General features: G+C 34.2%; 4 protein-coding genes across 4 annotated transcripts in view; all 4 read left to right on the forward strand.

Annotated features, from left to right (window-relative positions):
• The first annotated feature begins 1,995 nt into the window (after positions 1-1,995).
• HOXD11 (homeobox D11) lies at positions 1,996-5,462 on the forward strand. The gene is made up of 2 exons (XM_073633846.1): positions 1,996-3,474; positions 5,185-5,462. Exons 1-2 carry the CDS (start codon positions 2,874-2,876, stop codon positions 5,415-5,417), a joined length of 834 nt encoding a protein of 277 aa, XP_073489947.1. The 5' UTR covers positions 1,996-2,873; the 3' UTR covers positions 5,418-5,462.
• The window catches only part of HOXD3 (homeobox D3), an 89,937-nt gene continuing 72,229 nt past the window's right edge, over positions 5,438-23,145 (forward strand). The window contains exon 1 of the mRNA XM_073633841.1: positions 5,438-5,543. The gene's annotated coding sequence lies outside the window, so the exon portion shown is untranslated. The remainder of the gene's footprint in view (positions 5,544-23,145) is intronic.
• Positions 11,586-16,022, forward strand: HOXD10 (homeobox D10). The gene is made up of 2 exons (XM_073633845.1): positions 11,586-12,602; positions 14,504-16,022. The coding sequence occupies exons 1-2, from the start codon at positions 11,864-11,866 to the stop codon at positions 14,779-14,781; spliced, it is 1,017 nt and encodes a 338-aa protein (XP_073489946.1). The 5' UTR covers positions 11,586-11,863; the 3' UTR covers positions 14,782-16,022.
• On the forward strand, positions 18,593-22,190 carry HOXD9 (homeobox D9). The gene is made up of 2 exons (XM_073633838.1): positions 18,593-19,555; positions 20,478-22,190. The coding sequence occupies exons 1-2, from the start codon at positions 18,964-18,966 to the stop codon at positions 20,717-20,719; spliced, it is 834 nt and encodes a 277-aa protein (XP_073489939.1). The 5' UTR covers positions 18,593-18,963; the 3' UTR covers positions 20,720-22,190.

Here is a 23,145-nt window from a genome sequence, read left to right on the forward strand (position 1 = left end):
ATATATATATATATATATATATATATATATATATATATATATATATATATATATATATATATATATATATATATATATATATATATATATATATAACACACCTTGTCATCACCATAACTTAAGCGTAAAGACTCATATATAAATCTGAAGAATTTGGTAAAATTCTGAACTGAAGACATAATTTATTTGTATCTCACAGAAGACTTCTTGCTCATTGATTATTTGTTAAGCAGCGGGGTATAACCCTCCGAAATCCACACGTGTATGCTGCTGTGCGTATGTGTTGCATGTGTGTTGCTCGTGTAGTATGTGTATATGGAATTACATTGAGTTATTTTAAGTCTTCTTTTGCAGTTAAATGGTTGAGTTGAATAAACTGAAATATATGACACGTATTAGCTAAATCCATATGAAGTCAAAGGCAATACAAATGGCTAAAATATCTACAGACATTAAAAATAGCTATGTTGTAGATAGTGTATAGGACAAATATGGACACGTTTTACATTCTATATATCTATGTGTCTATTATCTATGAGTATCCGTGTCCATGTCTATGGGTGTTTGTTGTGTGTACTGGTTGGAAAGCAGCGGCCATGTTCCTCTTCTAACGTATTACTGACTAGTGGGGGTGCACTGTTGCCATGGCCTTTCTCGGTAGTCTGATTTTTGTTCTAATCCACACACATATCTTCAAAATCGCGCTTTTGAACCAATTATAGCTTAGTAAATATGTATTTTGTTGATCTAAAGCACTGTTAACACATTTGTATGATCTGCAATACGGATGTGATCTGTTGCTCAAGATGGCCGATGTGTAGATTTCTCCACTGTGTTAGTAGCACTTCTTCTGCAAAATAGTTTATCTCTAGAGATAGAGGCTGATTTATTAAAGGAATTGAGAATCTCCACACAACAAATTGTGTGACTATTTTCTCTTCACCTATCCAATCATGTGAAAAGAAAATCCCTGTTTACTTGTTTCATAATTGGGTAATTAAAGCGAATTTTCACACTAATTATTGAGTGAAGATTGTCACATCCTTAAGTCAATCATCCCAGTTGTGCTGTATAGTATGTGAAGAAATTGCCAAGAAATATGATGTATATTTATTTTGTCTATTGTATATGTGCATGTTTTTTCTTCCTGTTTACGTTCCTTTTGTACTCACATCAGGTCATTGTTGTCTGCTAAGCTTAATATTTCATTTAGGTCGTAATGAAGGCTGTGTAGCCTTTATTTTTTCTCATATTTGAGGGATATTTATATAATAGGAAACTGCATTCTAGAAAAGTCATCGCCATGACCTGCGACAGATAGATAGATAGATAGATAGATAGATAGATAGATAGATAGATAGATAGATAGATAGATAGATAGATAGATAGATAGATAGATATTATCGATAGATAGAGACCAATAGATACAGACTAATATGTGGCAGGCAATCGAGCTTGGCACACATTAATAGATAGATAGATAGATAGATAGATAGATAGATAGATAGATAGATAGATAGATAGATAGATAGATAGATAGATAGATAGATAGATAGATAGATGATAGATAGATAGATCATATTTTATTGAATGGATAATAGTTTTTTAAGGATTTAGATAGATAGATGGATAGATACTAATATGTAGATAAATAGATACAGACCAATAGATGTATAGATACAGACTTATAGATGTTTAGATACAGACTAATATGTGGGAGGCTATCAAGCTTCACACACATGATAGATAGATAGATAGATAGATAGATAGATAGATAGATAGATAGATAGATAGATAGATAGATAGATAGATAGATAGATAGAGAGTTTGAATAGTATTCTTCGCAGCTGTTTTGAAGATTATAGAGTATTCTGAATATTATTTTTATAAGCCTTTATAATATTGGCCCCATGTTCAATGCTATAAATAGTGTCCTCTATGGGGTTGTGTGTGTTTTGTTATTATACGAATATAAGACAAATATATGTCTATTGGGCATTTATTGGTATATTTGTACTTGTAAAATGTGTAGCGAGTGTAGACCAAGAGATAAAAGTCTCTGATGGTGTACGTTGCTCCAAATACATTATTTACAAATATAAGACAAGTGATCGGTGTGATGATTTATAATAAGATAAAATATAGAAATAGTCCAACGCTATGTGAATATTTGCAATGCTTGGGATAGGAAAGAGAACATTGGGCGCACAAATGAGCATCTTCTTAAGTCAAATATCGATACTTTTAAAACAAATGTACATTTTTATTATATATTTCCTAGCAGCATACCCATAGTTCCTTTATGGTGCTGATAATGAAAGCCCTCCTCCATTGACTCCAATGTAATATGATATTGTGATGCTGGCTTTGGAATAACTGCTTATTTATGTGTAAACCTATGTATTGTGGTTATAATCACAAGCTTGGTTTCTGAAATTCTCAGTTTTAGCTAAATAGCAATGAGCTGTTCCATCCTTAAATAGGAAGAACGGGGCAGATCTTGGTTGCTACTGTACAGAGCTGTGTACACGACACTGCTATATATATATCAACAGCTGGGGGAGGACAGAAATGTATCTTGTTTTGTAAAAAAAAGAAAGAAAAGAAATCCAAACGTGCAGAGTGTATGAGTGTAGCACCTTTGTGCAGTGTGCGAGGGATGTTTCATTCTGCAGGGCTCTTATAGATATAAGGACATTCTACATGGGATCACGTGACATAATTACCACTAGAATCAATCAAGATGAATTGCACGTCAGCACACGTTCACGGTTTTTTCTTAGTTGATGCTGTCCAAGCCCTCTTGAGCAATAGATGGATCTTGTTCAATGCAGTGAAATCTCCTTGTTGCTTTCCATCGCAAAAAGGGAGAGATGACTGAGTTTGAGAATTGCAACAACAGTGCACCCAATATGTATCTGCCTGGCTGCGCTTACTATGTCTCTCCATCGGATTTCTCCACCAAGTCCTCGTTTTTGTCCCAGTCCTCCTCCTGCCCTATGACTTTCTCCTATTCTTCCAATTTAACTCATGTGCAACCTGTGAGGGAAGTGGCATTCAGGGAGTATGGGTTGGAGCGCAGTAAGTGGCAGTACCGGGGCAGTTACCCGTCGTATTACCCCAGTGAGGATGTCATGCACAGGGACCTCATCCAGCCAGCGAACAGGAGAACGGATGTCTTATTCAAATCGGACTCTGTCTGCAACCACCATGGACCTTCCAGTGCTCCTTCTAACTTCTACAACTCAGTGGGTAGGAATGGAATCCTTCCACAGGGCTTTGACCAGTTTTATGATGGCAGCCAAGCTTCATCATACCAGCTGGAGGGAGAGGAGCAGCCTGCAAAGTCTGAGCTCAAAACTTCCAACCTAAATAGCAAAATCACCTCTACCCAAGATAAGAAAGTGACAAGCGACAATGGCCCCGAATCCCCTTCTGGGGAGGCTGCTGCAGCAGAGAAGAGCAACAGTTCAGGTAGGCACCAACTGGGGGCAAGAGGACAAGGCCAACACTTTGTCAGACTCCTTTTTATGTGCTATTTTATAAGCATTCAAGGGTTTTATATATCCTATAAGGTTCCTTTTACCGTTGTAAAGTGTGTTTACGACAGGGAACTAATTTAAGATGAAGATAGCCTTTTGTGGAACATTCTCCCTTTCGTTATCAAGCTTTGCAGATTATCTTGCATTCTTTTGGATAGTGTCGTACAATGGAGGCTTATGTGCCTTTCAGCATTGGCTGTAAAGCTATACTATGTGTAAACCTACAGCACAACAACATGAACTTGTAAACATGACATGGGTGTATATGGATGGTGTACATCTGTATGTAGTGCTTGTATAATATACACATCTATCTATCTATCTATCTATCTATCTATCTATCTATCTATCTATCTATCTATCTATCTATCTTTTCACACACACATAACATACACACATATACACACACACATATATACACACACACAAGTATATATATGTGTGTGTGTGTGTGTGTGTGTATATATATATATATATATATATATATACACACACACACACACAGATATATATATATATATATATATATATATATATATATATATATATATATATATATATATATATATATATATATATATATATTACATACTATATGCGACCTCTCTAATGTCTTTGGATCTTTTTATTTAGAGACGTTAAAAAATTCCTCATCTATAGGCTGTATAATCACTGAGGCATACTTTTGGCTAGCCATACATTATACAATTGTCTTGTTCAATTTCCTTTAGATTTACCTTCATCTGTGTAGTGCAAGGGCCTTCCTGATTGCATACACACATATATATCTATATATATATCTATATTTACACACACACACATATATCTATCTATCTATCTATCTATCTATCTATCTATCTATCTATCTATCTATCTATCTATCTATCTATCTATATATATATAAAATACATATTATGTTTGCGACCTCTCTATTGCTTTTGGATCTTTTTATTTATTGACTTTAAAAAATCCTATAGCATTTATAGCTATAGGCAACACACTCACTAAGGCATACTTTTGGCTAGCCATACATTATACACTTTTCTTTCTATGTAGTGCAGGGGCCTGTTTGATTACACACGCACACTCATACTTGCATGTATATATATATATATATGTAAAAAAAAAAAAAAAAAAAAAAAAAATATATATATATATATATATATATATATATATATATATATATATATATATATATATATATATATATATATATATATATATATATATATATATATTACATATTATGCGTCTATGCGACCTCTCTAATGTTATTGGATCTTTCTATTTACATACTATCTATAGGTTATACTCTCACTGAGGCATAGGCTGTCCATACATTATACCATTTTCTTATTCAGTTTCCTTTAGATTTACCTTCAACTCTGTAGTGCAAGGGCCTGCCTGATTGCATACAAATTGAAAGTGTTTATGTTTGACCTCATATTATGTGGCTTTGTTAAATCTATAGGAAAATTGTACAAGAAGATAAGAACACATACCAGTACATAACACAAGGATCTTGAGTATTGCCTATAGCAAAAAGTCAAAGATAAAAGTTACATTCTATTAGCAATGATATTAAACAAATGTTTTTTTTTTGTTTGTTTTTTGTTTTGTTTTTTTAAATAACATCTGGCAGCTTCCCAGCGGCTTAGGAAAAAAAGATGTCCTTATAGCAAATATCAAATCCGGGAGCTGGAGCGAGAATTTTTCTTCAATGTGTACATCAACAAGGAGAAGAGGTTACAGCTGTCCAGGATGCTGAACCTCACTGACCGCCAAGTGAAAATTTGGTTCCAGAACCGAAGGATGAAAGAAAAGAAACTCAACAGGGATCGACTTCAGTACTTCACTGGAAATCCACTTTTTTGAAAGGAAATGCACAATTTATTAACAAAAAAAAAAAAAAAAAAACAATATTTGGGAATCCCAACTTGCATTTTATGTGGACCATGATATCATGAGAGGATTTCCAAACCTCTGGAGGATGCCTTCTTGGTAAGGAAAGGGTCTTAAAAACGTCACTTACAGAATGCAGCCAATGGTGTTTTTTTTTTCTTCCCTGAATCTATAACACTGATTATACAGTATTAGGACTGACTGCAAGCAGCCAGGGTGGCTTTCAGCTACCATAGCTACAGTGACTACAGTACACATTTAATTAAACGAATGCAGCTTTAATATATATATATATATATATATACATATATATATATATATATATATATATATATATATATATATTTCTTCTCTGTGCACGACTAATATGTTCTCTTGTGGAAATTGTTTTATGGTAAAAATGGTGTTAACTTGAACACATTGCATGAGCTTCCATGTCTCAAAGGTCTTTGAGTATCTCTGTCAGCAATTTATTGCATTATATAACCCCACCATATGTAAATATTTATTAAATTTTCAATGTTATTTTTTACCAACCTGAATACGTTTCATATAATGTTCATTTATTTAGTCGAGCAATAGAAAAAGTATGATTCTGAAAAAGAAACTGGCGGATATTTTTGAATGGTTTTATTAAAGTGTTTGTTATCTATTCCCAAATCTTAGCTTAGTCCCTGACTATCCCTAATATATTTTTAAAAAAACTTTTTTTTTTTTTAAACAGTAATTTTAAGGAGTTTGAAGAAAGTATAATGGCATTTGGTGTTTTTAGGATCAAACGTCAGGGTCTGGAAAAAATCTGTTTATTTTGTGAGCTTAAGAATTTGGTTGAGCTTATTCCTTTACACTTTATATGGCGTGACCTACTGGGCTGTTTACAAAACCTTGAACTGTCTAGACAACACAATAAAAGTAGGGGATCCAAGCACCATAATTGGGTTATATTAGACACCTTCTGGTGGGCTAACAGCGATTTCCGCAAAGTGCAATAAAGGAAGAAGTGAGAAAGGGGGCTGGTTCCTTCAATGGCACTCAGTGGGCGTTTTTTTTTATCTTGGCACAGAGCAAAGTTAGACAAGGACTAGGCAACAGACCTACAATAAGGATCTCAGAACAAAGAGAGAGGCAGAGAAATATATTGTTAAGAAAAAAATGCTTCAATTTGGGCAAAAACTTAGCAGTTGCCTTTGAACTTCCAAAATGTCAAGGTCATCACCTTTCACCTTCCCGAATAATTAAATGCCTTAAGGCTCTCTTATTATTTTGCTTAGCTGCCACCCACTACTGTGGCTTGAAATATCTTCACTCTAAAATATTTTATTGTAGAAGTAAATCACTAAAACAGCACTTTTTTTTCACAAACAGGCTCGAAAACCATTACTTAACCATGACGTATTGTGTAGACTTCTATATCCTGTATTTGGTTTAGATACTTTATCGAATAAAACGAAAGAAAGGAAAATAATTTAGGTATAACATACTGGAAAATAGTTATATTTAATATGGTAAAATATTTATCTGCTATTATGATGCAGCGTCCTGCTCACCAAAATACATCAATAAGGATCTTCAACAATGTTGACAGTAGTGACTAAAAAAATAAATTAAATAAAATAAATGGCGGCAGCTGTAGCCTTTAGGTTTATTGATTTTGTCTTAAAAATAAAAGCTTAAACAATAGATAGACGGATAGATAGCTAGATAGACAGATAGATAAATAGATAGAAAGAAAAATGGAATGATAGATTCAATGATAGATAGAATGATAGATAGATTATTAGACAAATGTGTAATTAAATTAGATTTGGATCTTTTTTTTTTTCCTTCAGCATTTTTTTTTTTTTTGCATTGTTCACCCAAAACAGCTAGGTGCCGTTTGGTGTGTTATATCTGAATTGGCCACAAGAGGGCGACTGATGTATTGCAAATGGCTAAAATGTTACTGCTTTTATATCCCAAACCTTGTCACATAAGGTTTCTAGATTTTTCTGTAGAGCAACTGTTCTTTTGAAATATTGTTTAAGTAATACCTGTTTAGAGTCTTGCCTCACTGCTACCGTGTGCTGAAAACTGCAATACCCAAAACTCACTTTGATAGCTGAATTCCATTTTTAGTTGGGAGACTTGCATCCCCACTAGCTGCTGCATAAGATTATAATGCTGATTTAAATGGTGGTGTAAGTATGGATTGGGGGGGGGGGTGCCATTTATGATAGATAATAAAAGAGGCAACCTCATAATAGGTAAAGAGAAAACGATATGAACATACAGAGTATTTATTGTACTCAATGGTTCTCTGATTAGAAGCTAAAATGTTGCAGTGTACTGTAAGTGGAGAAGACTTTTGGTGTGATGACTAAAGTATTCCATAGGCTGTGAGCAATTATTGTCTGAACACGTACATTTATTATACCTGAACTCTAGCTAATTATAACAAACATCTTATCGCTATACCATTCCCAAGATTCAATATGTATATATATATATATATATATATATATATATATATATATATATATATATATATATATATATATATATATATATATATATATATATATTCTGTAACTCATATACTTTATTTGTTTAGAAATTTGTTTCGATTATATGCACAGAATATCCAGTTAGCTACAAAGAAAATTTGATTAATTGATCCTACACGCCAACACTTATCCCCTTCCTATAGAAATATACTCAGGATAGAACAGGATAATTCATTTATTTCGTATTATGAAATCTTACCTTACTGAAATTGACAAGCTGCTTGATGAGGAGAAAGAAATGACAGACCATCATTCCAAAGTAATGCAAAAGCAATGTATATATATCACATTAATGCTATATTATTACAATACACGATTTTAATTTGAAACATATGTATTTCTTTATGGAGATGTATTCAGTTCACAAGTTGAATTATATGAGAGTCTCTGAATCAAAATACAAATATACGTTTATAAAAATAATGTTTTACTTATTAGTTTTGATTTGAAGCGTTTTAAACCAGTCCTGTGTCTATATGAAAGCGCAGTAGAGCAGTTCTCTTGCTTTAATAATAGTGCAGTTTTCCAAACCCCACAGAAATTATACATACAAGTTATTTACTCGTGTGATTGCAATGGGATAGTTATTATCCAATGTATCCATTGCACGTTCTCTGATTACCTTCCCCGGTTATCCTTTTCTTTAACGAGACAATCACGAAATTATTATAATGTGTGCATCCCAAAAAAAATGGTGGAGGTAACACTACTGTATGTACAAATGGATAGAAACAGGTGTGAGAGAAACATAACACATTCGCTACACGTAATGTCTAGTAAGGATATGAATTTGTGATAGGAAAAAAAATGACACAAAATTACACACACACACACACACACATATGTGTGTGTGTAATTTTGTGATATATATATATATATATATATATATATATATATATATATACACACTAATAGGGGTGAGTCACTCCTCCTGTCTCTGTGTAACTTCAAGAAGAAGGTTCACGGTGGGCATACAGTTATACAGTTATAATAAAACAAATAAAAAATCATGTGTATGTGTAAATTTAGTGTATATCTATCTATCTATCTATCTATCTATCTATCTATCTATCTATCTATCTATCTATCTATCTATCTATCTATCTATATATATATATATATATATATATATATATATATATATATATATATATATTACCTATCTACACATATGTATCTAACCATATATCAAAATGCTATAGTATTTTCCTTTTATTGAAAAAAAAAAGGTTCTGTTTGCATAAACGTATGTACACACACACATATATCTATATAGATATATAAATATATTTATATATCTATAGATCCATAGATATATCTATCTATATATCTAATATATATATATATATATATATATATATATATATATATATATATATATATATATATATACATAAACTTACAGATACATGTGTATATATTTTTTATATGTTTTTAATTATGGTGTTACGTCTGCAAGTGCGAGCATATATATATTCGTACCATTGTATAGATCATCTATACTTGTTATACTTTAATATGCAGTTAGTTTTATTGAATCCACCAATATTTGTATTATGACTACAGCTTATATTGGTATTATTATTTTTCTGAAAAGGGATAACGTTTCCATCTGATGTGGTAGTATCGTATTGGTAGATGCCAGAGTGAATTCATTAGGTACTGAAGATGGACATTAGTTTAGGATTTCAATTAGGCTAGCAGTTAAATTGCTGTAATGTGTGCTGTGTTCAGGAAGGGGGTATTATCCTTGTGTTTTTGCATTATACCTTTATTAAAAATGTTGGAGCAGTCTGTTAATAGGAATAGTACTTGATTGCTTGTGATGCCCCTTTTGCTTCAGATACCTACAGAAACAGTTTGCTTCTCCCTGACAATTCCTAATTGCTAAACCTTCATTAGGTTATTGGTGAATGCATATATTTCTCTAGGCTGTGTACATCAGTGAATTAGCATTATTGCACCATACACCACAAATAAATGCAACTTTCCTTCTGAAAGCATGGCGACTGGGTCAAAGGACAATGGCTATGTGGTATTATTGATGCCTTGATAATTTTACAATTGTCAGTGGCCTATTTTGTATTCTACTTTTTAAAAATATACCTCTAAAAGCATTTGAGAATGTTTATCCTTGTGAGAAAGGAGATATCTCAAAGCACCTCTGCCAGTAACTAAGCAGATCCAAGCCTTCATTTACTAGGGAGACGACCAAGGTAGACAGCTTATAAGGATTTTTTAATGTTCCTTGGGGTTCTGTGTATAATAGTCACATACAAGCTATTTAACAACACACCACACAGGCTTTGCAACTGCAGTTGTAAAAGGCAGTGGCTCTTAACCTGACAATGATGTTGTATTTGAACAGCTGCGTGAGGGTTCCATTTTATCAAAGGTCTGTCTCATTGCCACAAACCCAGACATTTTATTGTTTTAACTGCATAGGAAATAAAAATGCCTGCGAAAAAGGGGGTCTTAAAAGAAGCAATGGCACTTGGAGTTTTCTAATTTCTGAAATAATGAAACTCAGAGGAGTGTCAACTTTTTGGTGCACCAATGTAAATGTACTGATTGAAATGTTTTGTTTGAGATCTTTATTATATATATATATATATATATATATATATATATATATATATACAATATCTGCATCCAGCTGCTGAACAGGCTAGCAAGCGATGCATGGGTCATTATTCTCTTATAGGAAATAATCTATTTAATCAATATTGACGTCTTAAGGTTAGGAAATTTCATATCTAACAGTTATACTGATGCCTGCAACCATATAGTTTAGATCACCACAATCCCTTGGCTTTTACTATTTGACATTTTGTGTTAAAACAGATGACCTTTTTATATTTTTTATTTTTTTGCTTGCGGTCAAAAACCAAAGAGATATTTTTCCATAATTCATATTGAGAACTCCATTATGCTAAATTTCGCCCATGAATCTTATCCTTTAGTAAGTTTCGATTGATTTGATAATAAAACATCTGACCGTGTGTGGTAACAGTGGGTATAACTCTTTAAAAAGCAACAGTAGCAAAAAAAAAAAAAAAGGCTAACAGTGTTAGGAATGCAGATGAGGGGAATATTGATCGTTCTTGATTCTTTTTAATATGTATTAATAAATTCCACAACCTTTAGGTTGCCAAGGATTAAATCATTTACTCAATGCATGCATTGGGAAAAAACAGCATTTCTTTCTTGGCATAGGTGTAAACGTGTGTGTGTGTAAAAGTAATATTAAAAAAAAATACTGTTACTTTATTGCTCATGTTGTTCTGTAAACTTTAAAAATGTGGCCAAGTTATTAGCTCTATGGGCTGTAGGGGGAAGATTTGTTTCCTAAAAACTCTGCTGCCATTAATTTCCCAGCTCTGGAGTCCTTTGGGTCAGCAGACTCTTTCATTTGAATATAAAGCATTAAAAGAAAAGGGATTGCTGATTTTTTGATCTACTGTATTTCTAATTTTCATACTGTCGATTCTGTCTGCGTTGGTACCGCCTTATAAGAGTAGCTAAGGTATTTAGCTGTCAAAAAAGGTGGTTTTTTTTTTTTTTTTTTGTGATGGTATATTTAAAAAAATAACCTTAAATCAGCGCAGTGCGCCAGGGCTGCCATAGAAGAGCAGTTGGCTAGCACTTTCTCCCTGACTTCGTAGATGTCGCTGTTGACCATATTTGAGCTGCAGCCCAAGCTGGCCACGGACCATGTGACCTGCAGGGAGGTAGCAGCTCAAGGCCATTTTCAAATCTCATTGGCTTACTTGTCATGTGGTTGTGCAGAGGCATCCACAATTACACAGGGAATGTTTTCCTAGAGATGTCAGCCTACAAAGGACACAATCTCTCTTCTTCAATTTCCTCCCCAAAATGTCCTTTCCAAACAGCTCTCCTGCTGCAAATACTTTTTTAGTAGATTCTTTGATCAGTGCCTGTAGAAGTGACAGTTTCTATTCTAACAACGCCAGCATGTACATGCCACCTAGCTCAGACATTGGGACTTATGGGATGCAAACCTGTGGACTGCTACCATCTCTGGCAAAAAGAGAAGTCAATCACCAAAACATGGGTATGAATGTCCATCCCTATATACCTCAAGTAGACAGTTGGACAGATCCGAACAGGTCTTGCCGAATAGAGCAACCTGTTACACAACAGATCCCCACTTGTTCCTTTCCTACCAGTATTAAGGAGGAAACCAATTGCTGCATGTATTCAGATAAGAGATCAAAAGTCATTTCTTCAGAAGTGCCATCATACCAGAGGCTCGTCTCTGAGAACTGTTCTGTTGAGAACTCTGAGGTCCCCGTCCCAGGATATTTTAGGCTGAGCCAGACCTACGCCAGTGGGAAACCCCAAGAGTACAATAATACCCAAGAAACCAGTTCATCCTTAATGTTACAGCTAAACCCCCGCGGCAGCTCCAAACCTCAGCTATCTTCTCCACATCAGATGGATAAGAAAATGAATGAAAACCCGGGCAGCCAAGACTCTTCCAAAGTGTCTGCTGGGGAAAGTCCTGAGTCCAAATCTGCCCTGCAGGAGGACAGAAGTTGCCTGGCTGAGGTGTCTGTGTCCAGCCCAGAAGTACAAGACAAGGAAAGTAAAGGTCGGTATTACAAAGAACTTTCTAACCATGACATGTTGTAGCTTTTACACGCCAGCACCATAAAACATGGTGTAAAATACCAGCATTACCATCCATAACATTTAATGGTACCTACATGTGAGGATGGAACTGCCCCTGGTTCTCTCAAGTATTTCATACAGAACCTTCTGTTCAGGAGAGACTGGAAATAATCAACATGCCTGGTCATTTATAGGTGCTAATAGTAGGCAAGCCTGTCTACCTTCATTACACAGATTCCTTCAAAATTCTGTAAATAATTTCATTACCTCTACCAGTATCACAAAAAAAGTTATGCTTTGAATTTTGCTGGCTGTATTCTAAAGGGTTAATATATATATATATATATATATATATATATATATATATATATATATATATATATATATATATATATATATATATATATATATATATATATATACAGGGATAGATAAGGTGTGTGTGTGTTTGTATTCATGTTATAATTATATTAGTTATATTCTAAAGGGTTGGGAGATAGATAGATAGATAGATAGATAGATAGATAGATAGATAGATAGATAGATATGTGTGTGTATTCATGTTATAATTACAGTTCCTGTATCTGAAGCAATATTTTTTTATTTGTAAGCAGTCTTTTTTTTTCAATTTTTGTAGAAATTTAAATATTCCATTCATTATAAGCAGCTTATCAGAGTCATTGTTGTCATTGTATACAGCGGCTGTTTTCTTTATTTAAGTTTAGAGGTAAAGGACTATTAGTGCATGGTTGAGTTTTTCACCGTATGTTTTAAGTATATATCATTAATGTTTTAAATGAAGAATGAAGGAGGGGTAAATAACGTTTTCAACGTTTTTTTTTACCTTGTTTATTTCATAATAAACACTTCACTAATAACAATCACTTCACTAAGGCTGATCATACACTATACAAGTCTCTTATTCAATTTTCTTTAGATTCACCTTCAGCTATGTAGTGCAAGAGACTGTCTGATAGCATATGAAAGTGTTTAGGTTTGACCTCATATTATATGGTTTTGGTAAATCTAAAGGAAAATTGTACAAGAAAATCGTATAATGTGTGGCCAGCCAAAGTGCATGATGTATAACTACACACTGATTTTTTGGGGGTACAGCTGGCGAGGTGTCAATGTACAGGGGTTAACTTGGTTAATGAGGTTATTTCATACGAATTTTAGTATAGTACAATCTGTTACAAATGTGTGTATGTGCATGTGTGTGTAGATAGATAGATAGATAGATAGATAGATAGATAGATAGATAGATAGATAGATAGATAGATAGATAGATAGATAGATAGATAGATAGATAGATATTCACAGATGTATATAGCTAATATATTTTATATATATATATATATATATATATATATATATATATATATATATACACACACACACACACACATTTCTCCCTCTATCTGTCTGTCTTTGTCTATGTCTCTTTCTCTCTCTCTCTCTATAATGTAATGAACCATGGTATTATCAGCCTGCTGTGGTTTTTGTTGGTGTGTGTGTGTGTGTGTATAGATATATAGATATTCATAATATTTACATGCACACATACATAGACACTCATAATATGTTTACACATATATATATATATATATATATATATAAAACACAAGTATATAGAACATCTTGGAAAGTTATGCTGTATGTATACTAGTGAAAGGAACCAATAGGAGGACAAGAGACTGCATTACAATTATATTGTGTCTTTTATGACACTTATAAACTTGATATAGATTCACTTTTGTCAGACTTTTGTTTCAAGGTTCATTGTCAAGTCTGCACAATGTAGAGTGAGTTTTTTTTTATTTCATATTTTCCTTACATATATATATATATATATTGTTTGTTTTTGTTTTATTGAAATAGAAGAAATCAAGTCTGACACCCCAACAAGCAATTGGTTAACTGCAAAGAGTGGCAGGAAGAAGAGGTGCCCGTACACTAAACACCAGACACTGGAGTTAGAGAAAGAATTCTTGTTTAATATGTATCTGACGCGAGAGCGCCGCCTAGAGATCAGTAAGAGCGTGAATCTCACTGACAGGCAGGTCAAGATCTGGTTTCAAAATCGCAGAATGAAGCTAAAGAAGATGAGCAGAGAAAATCGAATTCGTGAACTGACCGCTAATTTGACTTTTTCCTAAAGCCCACCAAACTAGGTTAAAACGTTTTGTCACAGCATCAGCCATTGCTCAGAAGCAGGAGAGACTATTGGAACCATATCACATCATTTCCTGTGATCTAGAATGTGATTTTCGTCATTTTTTTTAGTGCTGCAAGTGTCTATATGTACTTCCATGGGTATATAAATAATAATTAAAGATCTAGCACATGTAATTTATTTTTTTTCACCGTATGGCAGGGTACAATGAAGAAAGTTTATCATGTCGTCTTAAATTATTGGGACTGTTCAAGATATCCAAGCAATGTGACTTTTTCATGTTTTTACTAAAATGCTTTTTTCTGTATGTTACTTTATGGACCTTGACATTTTAACCTTCATGAATATTCTTATTGACTTTCGGGGGAAGAAAAAGCACATTTTCTGTAAATGTCTGCTCCAAATAAGTGCGAAATAGCTGCAAATATGTTTGTAAACGTGTAGTTGATTTGACTCGTAATCCTTGTAGAAGTCTCCTTGTGATATGTGGTAATATCATTGAGACAGCTCTGTGTCCATACCGTGCATGATCTCTGCATGTCTTATGCAATAAACTGTCTGAACGCTTGAGGTTTCCATGTTATTATTAGGGACCTGGCCAGGCCATTGCCTCCAAACTTGTCTATTTCCAGCAATCAGCTACACAATAATTACCCGTCTCCTCTCAGATTTTAGCTTGGCAGGAAAAAAAATAGTATGCATTCAGAAGCCATTCTATATTGACGGTATGTAAAGATCAGCATCACCTGTATGGCTCCGGTAAGTGGCAATGTTGTGTTTGTAAACTCTGTGTAATAATACAACGTTTTAATGAAGATACAATAGTAGGAAAATGTACCACTTTGCTAAATTGTGTCTATTGTGCACATTTGGATATTTAAACAAGTGTGTGTGTGTGTGTGTGTAAATTTATGTATGTACAGGTATTTGTGATTTACTAAAGAATTAATACAATACAGGATGCTTGCTTTGACTTAAAAATCCAATCGGATTAAAAGGAAAGAAAAGAGTAGTATAAAAAAAAATGAATTGGTGCACTTTGCAGTTCACACGTACGGACTGGCAAAAAAATAACTTTGGCCTAATCGAATGTAATATATGTATATATATATATATATAGAGAGAGAGAGAAAGAGAGAGAGAAAGAAAGAAAGAAAGAAAGAAAGAAAGAAAGAAAGAAAGAAAGAAAGAAAGAAAGAAAGAAAGAAAGAAAGAAAGAGAGAGAGAGAAAGTGAGCTGTGTGTAAGTTTTCTTTCACGACTAACATTTTTTAGTGTGTGTGTGTATATGTATATATATATATATATATATATATATATATATATATATATATATATATATATATATATATATATGTTTAGTGTATATATTCTCTCTAGTTCTTTCTGTACCTCTCTTTTTACTCTCTGCTTTCTCTCTCTCTTTACCTCCCACCCTCTCAGTCTCTCCTTTCTCTGTCTCTTTTCTCTTTGTCTTCTTTCTTTTCTATGCATACACAGACAACGTGTCACGATTCCACGATTCAAGTTCATAAGTGCAACATGGGGCCAGCCCTACTGGGTTACAAACGGTACACAGAGACGAATTACATTAGTATTCTTATATTTTCGTTTAGGTACTAGCCATGTTGATAATGTTTGCATTCAGTCTCTTGAGACTGTGCATTTCTTTTTTCTCCATTATCTAACAGATGAACTAAGTTTTCATCTGAACCCTTCTTAAAAACAGACTGATTTTATAATATGCATTTTCCTCTCTCTGGTTACATTTGGGGACCTGAGTGACTAATAAAAAATATGGAACATAGATACTTATTTTAGTGTAGCTAGCATGAGTTTTGCTTGATTTACTTCAGTTGCAGCCCAACCCCCATTTAAATGACATTTTGGGTTTGTTTGGATGTGCCTGCTATGCCCTTCACATACACACACTTACCTGTATCCGAGTTAACATTGTTTCCATACTTTTCATATGCCTTGCATCAGGCTTCTGCACTGTCCTTAGGGATAGGATCAGGAAACAGTAGCACAAGCCGGTACATTGTAATCAATGCTGATGATACTTTTGTGAGATCTTTCCACTATCTAGACTATAGCTATACCGAGCGTGCTGTCCTTTGTTGTATTTTGTTGTAAATTGTATCTCCTTACAGAAGATACAGAAGAGCCTAGAGTTTCCTTGGCTGTAGATAAACTCCGTTTTATTTCAGGAAACAGCCCCAATAAACTCTCTTCCTGCAAATGATCACAGTCTCACTTAACAAAGCTGAGCTGCAAAAAATTCTTTATTGCTGGCCAACTGGGGTAATAGTCAATAAGTTCTGTTTTACTCAAGGTTTACTAATGCCTATATAAGACATCAACATGTTTGACTTACCACCTTTGTAACATCTATAAAAGCAATATTCAACAGTGTAATAACTTAGATTTATATAGAATGCACGTTCAATCTCTGATTATTTTTATTGTAAACATCTGTATTTATAGGAGTACTTAAAATGTACTAACTTTACCCTATCTATGTAAACTGGGTGCATTCTGATGTGTATAACGTTACTCAAAAGTTTACAAACACAGAGAATGAGTGGTTACTATAGTGAACATGCACAACGTGTGTGTATTATAGGAGTGCTTTAAATGTACTAACGTTACTCTATCTCTGTGATATCTCCATCCTTTCCAAACTGTACCAAAAATATTGATAAATCTTACATTTTATTGTAATTTACAAAAAAAAAAAAAAAAATGGGTGCATTCTGATGTCTATAGTAATCAAACAATAGCTTACAAACACAGAGAATGAGTGGTTATTATAGTGAACATGCACAACGTGTGTGTATGTGTGTGTGTTGGTGTGTGTATGTATATATATATATTGCAGGAGTACTTAAAATGTACTAACTTTACTTTCTCTGTGATATCTCCTATCCAAAATGTACCATGATGTTAATAGATCTTATATTTTATTGTAATTTCCTATAAACTGGGTGCATTCTGATGTCTATAGTAATCAAACAATAGCTTACAAACACAGTGAATGAGTGGTTACTATAGTGAACATGCACACACAACGTATGTGTGTATATTAAAATGAAACCGATAGCAAACACTCATTGTCTGTGTTTGTAAGCTATTGATTGATTACTATAGACATCAAAATGCACCCAGTTTATAGGAAATTACAATAAAATAGACTAGATTTATCAGCACCATGGTATATTTTGGATTGGAGATATTAGAGAGATAGAGTAAGACAGAAGTTAGTACATTTATGGAATATATATATATATATATATATATATATATATATATATATATATATATATATATATACACATATATATTGATGCACTTATTATTTAAAAGGACAATAGCAAGAGCCCAGTAGCTGATCAATTCACCAGCACAGGTTTTAATGTTCTCTTAGACCATTTGATTACAGGGCACATTAATGTATAATCAAATGCACCTCATAAAATTTTATTGAATCTCATAAAAATCATGATAGTACTCTTCCACCTGTTTTTAAAAAACACTGTAAGCTTTTTTTTCCCTACAATGCACACAGAATGGCCTCTCCTATGTAAATATAAAGTGTTTCTGAACGTTGTTGAGCACAAGCAACGTGCTGTCCCTGCTGCCTCCCCCCTTCCTTTCCCTATAGCCCCCTTGTTTGTGGCCAGTAAAACAAGTTTTATACCCATAGGTCAATAATCTGAGCATGCTTTTGCTGGATCTGCAGTGTGGGTCCCCACAGTTTAAAGGGTAATTAAACAAATCCAGCAAAGTGATTAAAAAATGAATGGCAGGGAGAGAGCATGGAGAAAGAAATAGTCCCTGGCTTGGGCAGCTTTAACAAGAAGCAGAATCTTAAAAAAAGAGGCACAAAGGTGGAATCAGGCGGTGCCCCCTCCCCTCCCCCCTCCCGGATGCTTCCTTCCATATATCTCGGCTTAGTTACACTTTTATTTTTAATTGTATGTGTTTTTAATCACATCAGCCCCGTTAAGCGGATTGATTTACTCTGTATTGGTAAATATGATCACGTGGAGCCCACAACCAATGGATGGAGGATGCAGTCTGCAAAATACTATGATTGTTCTCAGGGAGGGTATTACATACAGTTAAGAGTGTAACCTTTTATATGAGTGAGAGGGGAGCCTAAAATGTCGTCAAGTGGCACCATAAGTAACTATTATGTGGATTCTATCATAGGACATGACAACGAGGAGGTGTACGGCGCTAGATTCTCCCAGGGTGGTCACAGCACGACCTCTAGGCCACCAGGTGTTGGGGAGCCTTCAGATTTCTCTTCTTGCAGCTTCGCCTCCAAATCGGGCGTCTTCCCCACCTCCTGGTCCACGGTGCACCCCCAGCCTTCCTCTGGAATGACTGGCCTCTACCACCCCTACATGTCTCAGTCCCACCTAGGCTCAGACAGCAGCAGATACACGGTGAGATCCTGGCTGGAACCCATCTCCAGTTCCACGTCCTCCTTCTCTGGATTCCACCCCAACGGGCGCAACTACGGGATCAAACCTGAGAGCACCCCGAAAAGGACCGAGTGCTCCTCCTTTGAACCCCAAGGGATCGGCCTGGCCGAGTACACGTGCGATTCCTTTCCTGCAGAAACCCCAGAGAAGCCTCCACCTAAAGAGCAGGCGGCCAGCGAAGAACCTGATCCCGACACTGAATGCAAAGAGGAGAAGCAGCAGCAAAAACAGCAACCACAACAGCAGCAGCAACAAATTGACCCAAGTAAGTACAAAAAAAAAAAAAAAAAAAAGAGCAGAGAGGGAGCGAGAAAAGAAATTGCTGTTTGATTTATAGCCCGAACCTGCAAGGCTCTAAATGTGCAAAACTGATAGTTTTACTAACCTATAAAACCGTCTAGACGCCTAGCATATAGCCCAAGCAAGCAACAAGAGGCTATAAAATTATTCTATTACTCACATAACCACCTAAGATCAAGACATCATTGGTACTGTAAACACTCCGGGTGCATTAAGACTTCCTTTTATGATAATTCTTTATAAAAAGCTGGGCGGCTGGGTTATCCTCATTGCAAACGAATTTTGTGATGGAATTTCGTTCTGCTTGGACCTTAAAGAAGGGAAGACACCCTGAAAGCTTGGCCTGCAAAATTGTATGTTAGTGCAAATCAAATAAGTATCATGGGCAAGACTCAGCTGATAAATTGTATGTTAGTGCAAATCAAATAAGTATCATGAGCAGGACTCAGCTTAATAATTGTAAGTTAGTGCAAATCAAATATGTAATATGGACAGTACTCAGCTGATAAATTGTATATTAGTGCAAATCATATAAGTATCATGGATGGTACTGAGCTGAAAAATTGTATGTTAGTGTAAATAATATAAGTATCATGGACAGTACTGAGCTGAAAAATGGTATGTTAGTGCAAATCAAATAAGTATCATAAACAGGACTGAGCTGATAAATTGTATGTTAGTGCAAATCATATAAGTATCATGAAGAGAACTCAGCTGATACATTGTATGTTAGTGCAAATCATATAAGTATCATGAAGGGAACTCAGCTGATACATTGTATGTTAGTGCAAATCGAATAAGTATTACGGACAGCACACAATTGTTCCTGGATTTTCAAAGCATAGCCTATGATCCTCTATCTCTCTTTTGTTTTTTTTCTTTCCTAGGCAATCCTGCAGCAAACTGGATCCATGCTCGTTCCACCAGGAAGAAGCGATGCCCATACACCAAATACCAGACCCTGGAACTGGAGAAGGAATTCCTCTTCAATATGTACCTCACCCGGGATCGCCGCTATGAAGTGGCCCGAATTTTAAACCTCACTGAAAGACAGGTCAAAATCTGGTTTCAGAACAGAAGGATGAAAATGAAGAAAATGAACAAAGAAAAAGGAAATAAAGAGCAATAACAGCCTCGAATACGCACTGAGTAATCTCTGTACTATTTGGAACATTGAAATATATATATATAGGTCCTTTTTTTTTTTTTTTTTTTGGAGATAGATGTAAATGTGTTGTGTATTTTGCAAAACAAAAACTCCTTTGATGTCAGTGCGCTTCATGATGCTACTTTTTTTAAACTGTTTCCGTTCGGTTCATTTTGTGATTGCACGCTAGAAATTCCAGGTAGGTGTTGCTAGATTAAAAAAAAAAAAAAGAGAGAGAGACTTTTATTAGGGATTGACCTGCGAGTAGTGTAGCTCAGTTTATTAAGATAGCAGAAGTGACTGTGGATTGTGCTACATTGGTTAAAGTCAGCAGAAGGGAAGTGTTCGTTGCTTACTTTCAAACCAGTATAACACCATTTTTATTTGCCATATTCTTGCTAAATGATACAAAATGCAGTCTGCAAGTAATGTAACACTAATATCAATTATTAGTGTCAACAGATAAAGGTTTACACACTAGATTGTTTTAATAGCAATTCAGAACAATTCTTCCTTTGGCTACTTTTTTAATTTTATTATGGGCACATTGTTTTGCAAGACTGGTCATTTTACATTGTAATAATATAAAAGAAAACTACAAAATGAAAAATCTGGAAGACTAATCCCTACTCAGACAGTGTTGATGCATTATGCCCCAAAAAGTGATACAATTGTACAATTTCGTTGAGAAAGGAGAACATTTTGGTCAGTTCGCATTTGAGACAAAAATGTTTAGACTTGAAGATAAGAAATATAAAGGAATAATAGTTTGATATTTGGAATTGGAATGGTATAGAAATAATTTGAAATTTGGAATGGTATAGGCATAATAATTTGAAATCAAGAATCGGAATGGTATCGGAATAGTAGTTTGACTTTTGGAATTGGAAAGGTATAGGAATAATAATTTAAAATTAGGAATTGGAAAGGTATATGAATAAATCGTTTAAAATCTGGAAATGAAATGGCATAGGAATAATAGTTTGAAATTTGGAAATGGATGAATAATGTTTGCGAGCACCGAATGAAGGAATATTCAGGGATACCGCACTGTTTATTAAGTGGCTTGAAACTGCCAACAAAAAATTCTCACGCTTCATCATAGAATGTGTAAAAAGTGAAATTTTACAACTAGTTTTCTATAATCAGAACGTTCAATGCCAGGGACTGTTACATCTCCCATCCACACATCTTTTATTGGTGTATTTAAGGACTGATGGGGGCTCCCACTGTTTTTTTGTTTGTCTGTTTTTGACTTTCCACCTCCACAAATCCAAAGAGGAGGTTATTAGGAGAGAGCTATTATTTTATTTTATTTTTTTCTCGGAAATAAGCAGGAAGCACTAAGTTATTTTTTTATGTTTACATTTGTTTGTTACCGTTCATGACTTGTGTTTGGACAATCTGATATTATAAAAGGAAAAAAAATAAAGCATTTGCCCTTGTAGAAAAAGAGGTGTTGTATTTGAAGGAACTTCACAGACAACAACATACACTTAGCATTCTTTTAAAACAGGAAGGGCTAGGGTGTAATAAAGTCATTTGAACGGCTAGACGTCTGGACTTAATGGTTTTATGGTGGACCATGGTGCTTTTTTCTTTTTTTTTTTTTAAAGACTTATTTTGGGGTTTGTGTCTCTTGAAAACGAAATGCTGAGAAACTCGGATTTTTCTGGACCATAAAAGCACATATGTCCATGTGCATCACATCCAAGCACCACAAATGCCATTCAATGCTGGGTAGGCCTTCTCATTTAAACATCAGATACTAATATCTTGTTACTATAATTTCCTTGGTGTAGAAAAAAAAAAAAAATATATATATATATATATATATATATATATATATATATATATATATATATATATATATATAATGGAATGTGAACATGGGCTGTTGCGTACTAGTTTAACCAATAATAGTCCGCAAATAATTTTGAGATTTAAAAATATGTATATATATATACACATATTCCCAGCCAAAACTGTTTAACCTATGTTCAAAAATCAAGAGCACAAGAGGAAAAATAATGAACCAATTGCTTTATTAAAAAAAAAAAAAAAAATATATATATATATAAGTAAAAAGCAAAAAAATGAAGAAAAAGCATAAAAATGCACGAAAATCAACTTTACATCATGTATATTTTATTAGAGTTGTACCACTGTTTATTAATGATGTTGTGCATTGTAAAATGGGTGTGTGATAGGCAGGCATCTCCCATTCATTCATTAATAAGATGTTGAACAATGATGACCGGGTTCATTGAGCGTTCATTTTTTATTCCCCGATTTTATATTCTGAAGAGAAAAAGGAAGACAAATGGAAACTTGTTACATAAGCCCAAGCATATGGGTTAAAGCCTCGACATTTAAATGTTCTGTAAATGACAAGGTTTGCAGCATTA

This window comes from Aquarana catesbeiana, linkage group LG06, assembly GCF_042186555.1.
Source record: "Aquarana catesbeiana isolate 2022-GZ linkage group LG06, ASM4218655v1, whole genome shotgun sequence".
NCBI classification, from domain to species: Eukaryota; Metazoa; Chordata; class Amphibia; order Anura; family Ranidae; genus Aquarana; species Aquarana catesbeiana.

Bases quoted from the DNA above. Each gene is read 5' to 3' on its own strand.
- HOXD10 (XM_073633845.1), top strand. From the start codon at position 11,864: ATGTCCTTTCCAAACAGCTCTCCTGCTGCAAATACTTTTTTAGTAGAT. The intron at 12,603-14,503 runs GTCGGTATTACA...TTATTGAAATAG, and splicing joins ACAAGACAAGGAAAGTAAAG to AAGAAATCAAGTCTGACACC.
- HOXD11 (XM_073633846.1), top strand. From the start codon at position 2,874: ATGACTGAGTTTGAGAATTGCAACAACAGTGCACCCAATATGTATCTG. The intron at 3,475-5,184 runs GTAGGCACCAAC...AACATCTGGCAG, and splicing joins AGAGAAGAGCAACAGTTCAG to CTTCCCAGCGGCTTAGGAAA.
- HOXD9 (XM_073633838.1), top strand. From the start codon at position 18,964: ATGTCGTCAAGTGGCACCATAAGTAACTATTATGTGGATTCTATCATA. The intron at 19,556-20,477 runs GTAAGTACAAAA...TTTCTTTCCTAG, and splicing joins GCAGCAACAAATTGACCCAA to GCAATCCTGCAGCAAACTGG.